Raw genomic sequence first — 12,500 nt, forward strand, 5'->3', positions numbered from 1 at the left:
GAGAGAGAGAGAGAGAGAGAGAGAGAGAGAGAGAGAGAGAGAGAGAGAGAGAGAGAGAGACCCTGAGATCTGAGATCTGAGATCTGAGATCTGAGATTCTTGGCTGAGACATGCCACAGTATAAAACACACAAGCCTGAGCTGGATAATTTCACAAAGGACAGCCCTGGCCGTGTACTACTAGCATCGTATTAGAAAAAACAATTTCACCCTGAAGACAGCATGAAGTCAAACACATATGCACGGAGCCGGTCGGAATCGAGCATTTCACACCACCGCATAGCACTAGACGCCGCCATCTCCAGAAACTAATTTGTCTATTATTGACTTGGATGTGTGAATTATTTTCCCTTTGTCTCTGTCTCCACTTCGATCTCTCACCTTTTTCACACATCTCCCCTTCATAGCTCGGCAGACAAAGGCAAACGAATGAATCAATTTTGTCGATGCAGGTTCCTCCGTTCTCGCAAGGGTCTGACTGGCAATCGTCCACATCTGAAAAGAAGATGGTCACAGACAGGTCGTCAAGGAGCGTCATTTCATTGATTTCTTTACAGAAAAAGATAGTAAGAACAATTCGTTTTTGTCCTTGTTAAAGGCTGCCATTAGTTACCGATGAACATCATGAAACCCCTTGTGTCCTATGAAGACCTACACATAAAAATATATTTAATCAAGCTTGGATTTGGGAAGAAAAGAGAGCACTAATCTTTTCTCATTCTTCTGAGTATTGTCTAAAATAATTAAAAAAAGAAAACCTCTAAAAGCTTTTTTGGTTCATTAGGTTCATGTTTTTGGCATAACCGCAACATTAATGTTTTTTACTATCTCTATTCTAGAGTGTTTTGACAATTGTCATAATTGTTTTTCACTTGCATTTTGATTGAAAGGACGTAGCTGTAGCTCCTCTCCAAAATGGAAAGGAAGTGTATATAATATATATATACATGTATATAATTATACAATCGTGCCCTTCAAAAATACCAACTTGGATCAGAAAGCACATTATCTTTCTTTCAAACCATGGAAGCATGGAACCCTTGATTAAAAACTGACATGAGGGTGATGGACAGTATGAGAATCAAGACTTACCTCCAAAATCTGACACCCTGATTACAGACTATCTGACATGCAACTAAGCTAAGCATATGCTTTAGCACTGCTACCCATATGGGACAGCACAGCATCGATGTAAACCTGATGCTTGAAAACCCAAAAACATTGGACAAATCCGATTTATAAAGCATATTTGGTAAAACATAACGTCAGTTCAACTTTGAACAAAATGTTCTGCATGTAGTTGAAGATCCGGAACATATCATTAGAGCGGCGTTCTACTGACGCTTCAAAGACAGACAACGTTCTTTCATGGTGCAAAATAAGAAATATCTGACAGCCTTGAAACAACCGATGAGTTGCGACAAAAGTAAAGCACAAAGGCTGGTGCTGCTGTTTGATCTATGTGAGAAATAACCTCTGAGGACCCCCCGGGAAAATCGTATAATCAGTGACCTAAACCGACTGCAATGGGCATTCACACAGCGGTATCTACTCAACTTTTGACCCCATATTAATCTAATTATCAATCTATCTAGCTATCCGATTGGTCCATTTGTCTGACTGACCATCCATCAATCCATCCCTCAATCTCGCCTCAATCAACTCATTCACCCCTCCGTCCTATTTGTCTATCCCTCCATCCATCCCTTTAAAATGGATCTGCCTGTCTGGCTGATTCTCATCCAGTATTTCCAGTGACATTACTTTATCAGGTTGATCACTCTGGCATGTTTATCCTGACCTTGTCCTCGTAACATCTATCAAACCCTCTGAGTAAAATCATTTACACTAGCTCTCTCTCTTGCTCTCTCCCGGGCGCACGCTAGCTTACTCTCTCTCTTGCTTACTCTCTCTCTCTCTCTTTGGCTCACTTTCTCTCTCTCTCTCCCTCTCTCTCTCTCTCTCTCTCTCTCTCTCTCTCTCTCTCTCTCTCTCTCTCTCTCTCTCTCTCTCTCTCTCTCTCTCTCTCTCTCTCTCTCTCTCTCTCTCTCTCTCTACCGGCTTACTGAAAAATCCTTAGGCATAAAGGCATAACACATCTGAGATTTGACAACTCAGCGCTCTGACATCAAATTAGCCCTGCGATCTGTGTTAAGCAGGTGGCAGGGTGGTGCGGAATACCAGGTGGTTCACCACCCGGACGGGAGACTTATCCAGGACCTCCAGGGCACAGACTAAGGCCCAATCCCATTTCTACACCTTCCCCCTTCCCCTTACCCCTTCAAAACAAGGGGGAGGGGTAAGGGGAAGGGGTAAGGGGTAGAAATGGGATTGGGCCTAAGAGAGCCAGAGCTCTTTCCACTGACTCTCGCCGTTACCAAATCTCTGAATCAATCAGAGGGAGAGCTTGACCTTTGACCTGCCAATATCTAAATTAAACGACGTGAATCAATATGCTCGTTTTGGAACAGTGCATACTTACTCCTCTGTGTGCAGGCGTGATTTTGTGTGTGTCTGTGTGTTTGCGCGTATTGATGTAGTGTTTAAATGTGTAAATGTGTGTGTTGTGTGTTCATGGAAATGTGTGTGTATTGATATGCAGTGTTTGAATGTGTAAACGTGTAAATGTGTGTGTTTGTGTGTGTGTGTGTGTGTGTGCTCGCATGTGCTTACATACAGCACGTATGTGCGTGCTTGCTTATGTGCGAGGGCATGTGTGCTAATGTTTGCGTGAATGTGTTTGCGTTTGTGCGCGCCGCATGCATGCGAGTGTGTGCGTGCGTGCCTGTGCGCGTGCGTGTGTGCGTGTGTGCGTGTGTGTTTGTCCGTCTGTGTACGTGCGAGTGTATGGATGTCTGCATGTGCGGCCGTGCTCACCGATCTCACAGTTCTCCCCGGTGTACCCTTGTGGACAGTAGCAGCTGTAGCCCCGGCCCTGAGGCAGGCACCTCCCTCCGTGGAGACAGGGGTTGGTCACGCACGGCTGCTGCTCCCCTGAGGAACACAAACAACCGGGGGGACAGGGGGACCAGGGCTCTTCAATGAGACATGAGGGCGAGGCTGGGACACCATCCAGCAATTACATCTCATTTCGTTTGACTTGGTTTTAATTCGGGGGGGGGCCCAGGGGGGTCCCCGCCCACAAGTTTAATTATTGATCACTCTGTCGTGACTGTTGATACAATTATCTCTTCCTGGTTGAATCTTCGAAAGCTCATCGTTGGAATCCTTCGGTTTTTTTTTTTTATCGTGAAGTGGAGGGAAAGACGTGGTGTTTGAAACGAGACGACACCCAATTTCCGGGTTTGAGGTGAGCAATCGCCAGGTGTGGCTGCTGTTGTGGCAGCATAGCGGAGATATCCATTTCACACACTGCTTTCAAAGGAACCACAAGCCAGCGGGCACCGCGGCCAATCAAACCGCCTCAACCCCGCCATTCACCCACTGCCACGGTTGTCATGGCGACCATATGAAAAGCGAGGCTGAGTTCGCTCCACACAGAATGTAAGTGGGAGTGAAAGTGAATTTAAGGCGTCACCTCAGCGGCAGGAAAAAAAACAAAACAACCCAAACAGACCTCTCTAGATCTGTTCCAGCCATTCACCCTACCTTAATCCATGCGTGGGCGCGTGCGTGTGGTCCCTTTTTCTGATGATTTTACATTTCCATATCAATTGATGGAGTACCATGTGTCGCCCGCCCCTCCCCCCTCCCCAGGCCTGCTCATTAAGGCGTCTTGAGGCCTTTGAAAGCCACCACTCGTTCCCTCCGAAAACAAAGCCAGGCTGTGGGAGGCTTTGTCCCGCAAGCTTTTTGATACTGAAGACAGTATTCAGAGTGGCTGAGGCGTGTGTGCATGGCTGTGAATGTGTGTGTGTTTGCATGTGTGTGTGCGCGTTGTTTGTGTGTGAGTTTGTGAGTGTGCTTGTGTGTGCGTGGGTTGGGGTTGCATTTGCACGTGCGGGCATGCACGTTTGCGCGCATGTACAGGCTACTCCCGGGCGTTTGTGTGTATGCGTGTGCATGTCTCAGTCCATCAGTGTACATAACAAGGAAACCAGTGATGTGGTATGATGAGCCCCTGCGGTGGATGCTTTTCCCGAAGACGCAATCGCAGTCTCATCGGCTGACATCCCCCAAACATATAATAGACACCAAGTCAAAATGATGTAAGACGACTAGAAATCCATTATAAAGTTGCCAAATCACAATTATTCGTGAAGAAACGTCTCGGTAATGTTTGCGTGGTCGATTTTTATTTGTGTGGTGCTGCAGGCACAGGGATGGTCTCTGTAATTTAACGGGAGCGTTGAGGTCATTAGAGTGGGCTGATATGTTCTCCACTGAAGGTCAAATCTAGCAGTGTCCAATATTTAACCATTACCTGCAAGAAGATGAGTGATGAATGCATGTGTGTGTGTGCGTGTGTGTGTGTGTGTGTGTGTGTGTGTGTGTGTGTGTGTGTGTGTGTCATGTGTGTGTGTGTGTTTGTGTGTGTGTATGTGTGTGTGTGTGTGTGTGTTTGTGTGAATATGCATGCATACGTGCATGTGGTGTGTATGTGCGTCTATGTGTGTGTGTGTGTGTGTGTGTGTGTGTGTGTGTGTGTGTGTGTGTGTGTGTGTGTGTGTGTGTGTGTCTGTGTTTGTGTGTGTGCGTGTGTATTTGCGTCTATGTGTGTCTTTGTGTGTGTGTGTGTGTGTGTGTGTATATGTTTGTGGGTGTGCGTGTGTATGTGCGTCTATGTGTGCGTTTGTGTGTGTGTTTGAGAGAGATAAACCTGGTCCAACAGATCGTTCATTAAAGCGAGTGGTGCAGAAAAATCAATAGGCTGCAGAGTGAGCTGACAGAGTGAAATGTCCCCTGCTCCACTGACACAACCATAAACACAAACAACATGGGCACCACAGCCCAGCACCATGTAGGACATCAACAACATGGGAGAATCGCCTGAGAGGGAATCCATGGCACATATCTATGAACCATACATAATACATACAACATGGCCCCCACTGGGGGGAGGTGAGCGATCCACCTTGGAAAATACCAATAGTTGTTTATGGATAGGTAGAGGGAGAGAGAGAGAGAGAGAGAGAGAGAGAGAGAGAGAGAGAGAGAGAGAGAGAGAGAGAGAGAGAGAGAGAGAGGGAGAGAGAGAGAGGGAGAGAGAGAGAGAGAGAGAGAGAGAGAGGGGAGAGGGAGAGGGAGAGAGAGGGAGAGGGAGAGAGAGAGAGAGAGAGAGAGAGAGAGAGAGAGAGAGAGAGAGAGAGAGAGAGAGAGAGAGAGAGAGAGAGAGAGAGAGACAGAGAGAGAGAGAAGAGTAAGAGAGAAGGGAGGGGAGAGAGAGAGAGAGAGAGAGAGAGAGAGAGAGAGAGAGAGAAGAGTAAGAGAGAAGGGAGGGGAGAGAGAGAGAGAGAGAGCGAGAGTACAAGATGTCGTTGAGCTCCATAGAGCAGCTAATTGGGGACCTCTCGTTTTCATATTGATTGTATAGCTTTTCTCCCCAAGAATGTTGGTGGGCGAAATAAAATATATATGGGAGGTGCGATGGAAACCTAAAAGCCAATCCATATCGATTAAGCCGAGGCTTCATCCCGCTCCTTTTCCAGTGTGCTTGTGTCATGGTCCATGTTAATGTGAGACACCACTCTATTAAACCTGGGAGGGGAGATCTTGGGGACGAGTACAGCATCTCCTTCCAGCACACACAGCTTCAGGGTCTCTGGGTCCGTGAGGGAGCCCCTGAGGACCAGCCTCCAGGAGACGGCTGTCCTTGGCTCTGTAGCTCTAATCGACACGTTCCCCGGTTCCTCGGCTCACAGAGCCGCTTCTACGCCTATGCTTTCTGACAACCGTCCCTCCGGGGGAATCAAACAGCTAATACGACCCCTCTGCTCTGTTTGTTATGAAGGGAACCAAAATCAACACCCACAGAAAGTTAGCACAGAAACACTGCACCCATAGGGCTCCGGCATTGTTTTGAAGCACCCACTCATATGCTTAAAATACACAGAAGAGGCTTTATGCAAATAAAGGGTTTCCAGATAAGATATAGGAGTTATCTCTGCAGCCACCCGGGGATACAATAAGCCTGCATCAATAATGTTGCCCTGATTGTAACATAATTCTGTGTTTCTTTCTTCTGAAACGGTCGGGTCATTGCAAGGCCAGGAGAACAGATTCCTTTGAGTGAAAGAATGAGAAGTAGCTACAGAAAGAGCTGCATTGAGATTTGTTTCGTCAATGTCCAAGGTTAACTGCCATTTACTATTTAATCATTTGGCACTTAGACACTTCTATCCATAGCAAAAATAAGGATAAAACCCTGTATCCTATATTACATCTGACCAGTGTATCCACAAGTCTGCAAAAGATAGAAAAGCATTCCCATGACCCCCCCCCCCCCCCTCGAAAGAAGCTGCATTAGAAAGGGGGCTCACCTGCTGAGGCGGTGGGGGTGCTGGTGAGGTTGACTCCACCCACGTCCTCCTCCATGTTCCCAGGTAGCAGGGCCCCGGACCCCAGGGAGCGGGACCAGGCGGGCTCCTCCTCCTCCACGGGGGGCGGGTAGTACAGGGAGCCCTGCTCCACCCCCTGGGGATACCCCGGCCCCGGGGGGGCCCAGTGGAGGGGAGGCGTGGAGCTGTCCCTGGAGGTGTCCTGGGGGTCTGGGGACGCCGGGGACGCCCCCCCTGTCTCGCCCCCCTCGGCCTCGGAAGAGGCTTGGGGCAGGGACGGGGTCAGGAACGACGACAGGGATTCAAACAGGGACGGCAGCAAGGAGCGGGACGGAGACTGGGGGGAGGGCGGGGCGGAGGTGGGGGAACCGAACGGGGGTTCGGACGGGGACGCAGGAGCCAGGGATGGAGCTGGGTAACGGCTCGTCGACTCGGTGGGCAGAAGGGTTGAAGAAGAGGACGGGGACGACGAGGGAGATGTGGGTGCAGTGGAGGAGGAAGAGGAGGAGGAGGATGACGAAGACGCCTGGGTCTGGGATGGGGATGGAGAGAGGGATGAGGAGGAGGAGGAGGAGGAGGAGGAGGAAGATGAGGAGGGCATTGCTGACGGTGGTGTGTTCGGGGACAGCTTTTGACCTTGGTACGTGGTTCCAGAGTCTGTGTTGTACAGTGCAACGGACGCCGATAAAGCAGATGGGGACATGGATCCGGAGTCCATTCTCTCCGACCCGTTCTCCACGGACTGAGAAGTACTCGTTGCAGCGGTCGGGCTGGTGGTGGTGGTGGTGGTGGTGGTGGTGGTCTGCCCTCTCCGGTGCCCCCTCTCTCTGGACCTCTCTCTGGACCTCTCCCTCGGCTTACTGGTTCCAGCCAGACGACGGGTGAACTGCACCTCTCCTTTGGCCTCGGAGCCGGCCGCCTCCCCGCTCCCCTCCTCCTCTCCCCCTCTGCTCTTGTCGCCTCCTCTCCCCCTGTCCTCCCCCCTCTTCTTCCCCCTCCCACGACCTCTGCCGGCCTTGGAGGTCGCCGTCTCCGTCCTCCGGTCCCCAGGCTGGGTGGAGGACGTTGCCTGGGAGGAGGAGGAGGAGGAGGAGGAGGAGGAGGAGGACACCATGACCCAGGCTCCCCCTCTGGTGACGGGCTCTGTTTCAGCAGTAGAGCTGGAGGTGGTGGGTGTCTGGGTCTGCTCTGCGTTCCCCTCGGTGTCGGCGGGGCGTTCGGTAGTCAGAGCTGGGTCGGTGGAGGCTGAGGACGGCTGACTAATGGCGGATTTGTTTTTGGTCTCAGAATTCTCCTTTGAGGTGACGCCAAACCAGGACTCCCAGGAGAACACACCTAGAGTCCAGGGATACCAGGAGAGGGACAGGCCATCAGTAAACAAGGACAGGAACAATATCACTAGAAAAAGAGCCCAGCAATAGAAACAAAAGCAAAGACCATTTCAAGGAATTCTTGCTGCGTTTCCTTGACGGACCAAACAAACCCCGGTGCTCTCAGCTCTTTGTGTGGGATCAGTGTCAGCTTTATTTTTTGAACCAGACAATTCTGCCCCCCCCTTATTAGCATTCTGAGCAGGCTCAGCCCTGTAGCGACTCTTTAAACGCCAACATTTATCTTAGGAATGAGTTTAAATAATGTAGACCGTGTGTTTGAAAGTTTTCCTTAACATTCCTGACACAAATGGTAAATATGAAAAGGGAGAACCAATTTATATTAATGAAGCTTGAAATGCCAGCCTTTATTGAGCTCTTAATATTTTCAGCGGAAATATAATCAAATGCTTGCACGCACACGCGACTTAATGAGGAACCATTGTGAAACATTATTTATAGCAAGCAAGGACTCTGAAGACACCAATATTGTTTTACTGTCTTCTCTTTATCAGTCCCTTTATTGAGCCTTGATCCCTCTGCTTCCTTTACTGCAGCACAGGGGAGCAGTGCATTACATGTAATTACATTTTATAGTGTAAATACATTTTGCAGTTGCTTGCTGGTAGTTTAACGACATTCATATTTGCATAGGGTTTCAAGTAGTAACACTACTTTTTCGCAATTTGTTGCGTCGTAAGGTTCAGAACAACACAGAGTTTTGGGCCGTAAAAGGGAACAAATGTATTTTCATATTAATTTTATCATTGCTTCTATATCGTAATGAAACCCCTTTGACCGGCCAGACCCCTTTTTATTGTGTCATGATCATCTATACACTGCTGAGATTAAATATCAATTATTGAATTTGATTATTTTCTACTGACAACTTTCCTAAGTAGCGTCCACTCTCTCTTTGTAGCAAAAAGGTGCCCTGACCCTTTGAGCAGAAGGTGTACGTCGTGTCTGCTGAGCAGAGCAACAACCACCCCACGGGCCGTGGCCTCACCTGGAGACGCCGAGCTGGCTGTGGTCGACCCCACCTCTGCCTGCCTCTCCTCCTGGTTCTGGGTCGTCGGCTCTGTCTCGGGGGCTGCGCTGGGGGGCGCCGGGCTCCTCTCTTCATCCTCGTCCAGCCCAGAGAGGTAGCCCCACGGCTTCCAGATGGACTTCACAATCCCAGCGATCACCTACGAAACAAACAGACACACGGATGGATGATGGATGTAATGGTTACTATGGTTTCAACCATACAAATATTGATTCACTGGATGGAATGGGTTATTTAAAAAATAATCAAAATACCAGAAGAGCAAAACCAGAACCAACCTTCTTCCCGGTAGAAGTGGGGGGCAGGTAGGTGGTGCCAAGGGCTTGGGGTCTCAGGAACATGTCAGAGTCCATCCTCTGCTCCATGGGGTCTCCCCAGTCGAAGCTGGTCTGCCCTGGGCTGATGTTCAGCGTCACATACTGCTCTGTGGACTCTGAGGGCCAGGGGTCTGAAGCTAGAGAGCCAACCGGGTGAAAGTAATATCAATATTAGAAGAGACGTCCATGAGGTAATGTTCAAGAAGTTCGTTCCGGTCTGTCACTTGACTCAGAGAGAGAGGCTCTGCATCTGGCTTACAAGCTTCTCCACTGTGGATGGCCTCGTCTTCTAAGTCCACCAAGCCGGTCCAGTTGGAGGGGGACAGGTCCTGACCACCAATGGAAGCTGTCTGGATGTCTGTGCAAAGAAGGGCAGATTGAGACGCATTGTGATGGATGATTACCAGTTTTATGAATCTTTACAGTGTCATGGTCATCAACTACACGGATGGATGGATGAGCTTGTTGGCTGGAGGTGAGTCTCTTATGAGTGAAGGACCTTTATATGTGGTGGGGCCGTCGGTGGTGCGGTCAGCCCCCTCTGCCTTGGAGGGGCCCCCGTCTCTGGACCCCTCCAGGTAACTCCAGGGCTTCCACATGGAGGTGAAGATCTTAGAGATGGAGCCTTTGATCTTCCCGTTGCCTTGGTGACAGAAACACAACGAGTGACAGAGCATCCGGTCAGTCATTGTGTTAATGGAAAGCGTCCATTTGAAGTATTATCTCTTCATCCGATGCAGTCCTTTAGTCTTTATGTCTGATATGAGTCTAAAGCAAGGGGACTGGGAAGGTTAATGCAACGTGAAAAATATCACATAACCTCTCAGCTGGTGCAAGGCTCCATTGCATATCTTCATATCTGACATATAGTCATTTATTTCACGCCCTTTAAAGGGCTGATCAATAAGCGAAAATGTGTTAGACATTCAAATTACAACAATAGAAACCTAATTAGAAATAAGCTTTTTACTTTGCGAGTGTTTTTCTACAATACCCAATCTATTCTCGGTCGCCCTTTTTGGTTGGCCAATTAAAATGGCAGGAAAATGTAACCTAATTATCTTCTTTTTCTTTTTTCCTGAAGCTTTGACTTTGCACAAGGAGCCTTGCTCATTTCACGCTGCGCTACCTCTGTAGCAGTAGGCGTCGTAGAGCGCCGCCGTGGCGTTCTCCTCCGATGACGCGTTGGACGCCACCGTGCGCACGCCGGGCAGGTCGCCGCCGCACTCGGGGCGGGGCCAGCTCACGGGGTAGCGCACGCTGCCGTCCGACAGCCAGCCCGGGGCGCAGCTGTCCAGGCCGGCCTTCCAGGCCAGGTAGAGCTGCCCCACGGTGGCCAGCTGGCCCCCCAGAGACACGCAGCGGTCGGAGGCCGAGGTCAGGGACAGCCGGCCTGGGACCGAGGAGTGGAACACCTCCCCTGAGGACCAGAAACGTTAAAAAACATCCCGATCACAACACGATTCCTCGACCGATCGATGGAGAACAGCCCTCTGGTTGTCTTTGTGTTTTACCGTCCAGCTCCCTGGCGAAACAGTACACGTCGAACAGTTCCTTGGGGTCCCTCTTTCCATAATTTCTCACTCCGGCAGCAAACTCCTTGTGTCCATAGCAACCGAGCTCCGGCATCTGAACAGAGTAGCTGCAACATAAAGGAATCGCACTTAACCAATTATGTCTCATTCTCGTCGCATCGAGATATGGACACGCATTATTTATCTATTTTAAGCTATTCCTTCAGAGCAGTTCCTACATTTTTTATGCAACCCGTATTTGTATGGATTATAGCCGAAATAAAAGAAAGACATAAATTAAGCAGTAGGCCTACATAATTATCAACGGATATAATAATGACAAAAGTTGTACAATTATAACAAATTTAATACATTGAAAACTTCAAAATGGGATATGGGGACAGGCATTAAACGGCAAACAAAATGATGCGATTCACCAATTAATTCACTTCGTTTAGCTCTACTTTATCACATCCCTGTCTGCTCTGCCCTTAATGAAAGAACGCCACCGCGGCGCTACACCCATCCCAGACGCATTGCAGTCAGGGAGTTGTCACTCCTGATTACAATAGTTGTGGCTCACGCCAGTAGCACCAGCACCAGCACCCCCCCCCCCCCCCCCCCCCCCCCCCCCGTGCTGCCGTGCTGCACCACCACTCCTCCACTGCGGACCCACCGGACGCTTTGGTCCGACAGCCAGCCGGCGGCGCAGCTCGTGAAGCCGTCGTCGAAGGCGGCCCACAGCTGAGCCGGCGTGGCCATCTGGGCGGAGTTCTCCTGGCAGGCCAGCTGGGCGTCGGCGAAGGTCAGGGTGTAGCGGGCGGCGAGCGCCTTGTAGTGGAACACCACCCCTGGAGGTGAGGCACAGAGGGCAGCTGGTGAGGCCCAGAGGTGGGGAGGATGACGGTGGAGAATGTATCGTAAAGACGCTTGATGAGGGCTGTCATTGCCGATGCACGGTCACTCAAGGGATTGTTTGAGCCTTTGAGCTAAACTAAACAAAGGATTTATCAGCAAGAGAAATCGCTTGAAAACCTTTCGCTGATGATGTTGAAGCAAGAATGCGCAGAGGTGGTGTTATTGACTTTTAATCAAAATTATTAAAGTAATTAAGATGGATCAATTAACATGCTGAGGTAAGAGGGAGGGCTTTACATACGATTGGTAAAGGTTGGTATCGTCATTGCCTTCTTACTTATTGATTATATTAAGGTCATTAAATTGATCACCCATGGGAGATGGAATTGGTAACCGCATGAAGCCAGGATTAATACTGCAACCAGGGGAAAGGCTTCACAGCCCAAACCAGAGCTGGGCCCACCTCCAGGCAGACGTTAATAATAGTCTTAGATATAGAATTGGGGTAAATCTACACATCAAGCTCCATCGTTAGAACGGCTCCACGGCCGTTCCCTCCCAGCCCTCCCCCCGGGCCGGTCTGACTAAATGCAGATTCAATTAGCCAACGCGGAGATTTCCCTGGGGCTGCCGAGCCAGGCAGCTTTGCAGCAATAATCAAATGCTTTATGGCCTGACTGCTGTACTTACCAGATACCACCAGGGGCACCGTGTCTCTCTCGTAGTCGTTTCCCATGACAACCTGACAGTGGTAAGTGCCTGAGTCGTTGGTGCGGAGACGGTCCATCGCCATGGTAGCGTTCAGAGGGTCGGCCAAGTATTCTGGGAGGCTGACGCGGCCGGCGAAGGCTTTGTTCACCTTGATGACATCACCTTCGGACAGAAAGACCCTCTGTTCAGGACGGACACGTTTTATTCCTCAAGTCGATTGGA

The 12,500-nt window shown here is 49.7% G+C and overlaps 1 protein-coding gene across 2 annotated transcripts in view; it reads right to left on the minus strand.

Annotated features, from left to right (window-relative positions):
• Positions 1 to 12,500, minus strand: part of LOC115549427 (neurocan core protein) — a 36,751-nt gene that overhangs the window by 6,584 nt on the left and 17,667 nt on the right. The window contains exons 4-14 of one of the 2 annotated variants that reach the window (XM_030364598.1): positions 12,258 to 12,440; positions 11,386 to 11,560; positions 10,710 to 10,837; positions 10,325 to 10,615; positions 9,695 to 9,838; positions 9,455 to 9,553; positions 9,157 to 9,332; positions 8,837 to 9,017; positions 6,440 to 7,792; positions 2,877 to 2,993; positions 381 to 494 (exon numbers count right to left, since the gene is read on the minus strand). In XM_030364598.1, the coding sequence (XP_030220458.1) occupies positions 381 to 494; positions 2,877 to 2,993; positions 6,440 to 7,792; positions 8,837 to 9,017; positions 9,157 to 9,332; positions 9,455 to 9,553; positions 9,695 to 9,838; positions 10,325 to 10,615; positions 10,710 to 10,837; positions 11,386 to 11,560; positions 12,258 to 12,440 (2,961 nt within the window). The remainder of the gene's footprint in view (positions 1 to 380; positions 495 to 2,876; positions 2,994 to 6,439; positions 7,793 to 8,836; positions 9,018 to 9,156; positions 9,333 to 9,454; positions 9,554 to 9,694; positions 9,839 to 10,324; positions 10,616 to 10,709; positions 10,838 to 11,385; positions 11,561 to 12,257; positions 12,441 to 12,500) is intronic. The other variant, XM_030364599.1, reaches the window with a different exon arrangement.

Source organism: Gadus morhua, chromosome 8, assembly GCF_902167405.1.
Source record: "Gadus morhua chromosome 8, gadMor3.0, whole genome shotgun sequence".
Taxonomy (NCBI): domain Eukaryota; kingdom Metazoa; phylum Chordata; class Actinopteri; order Gadiformes; family Gadidae; genus Gadus; species Gadus morhua.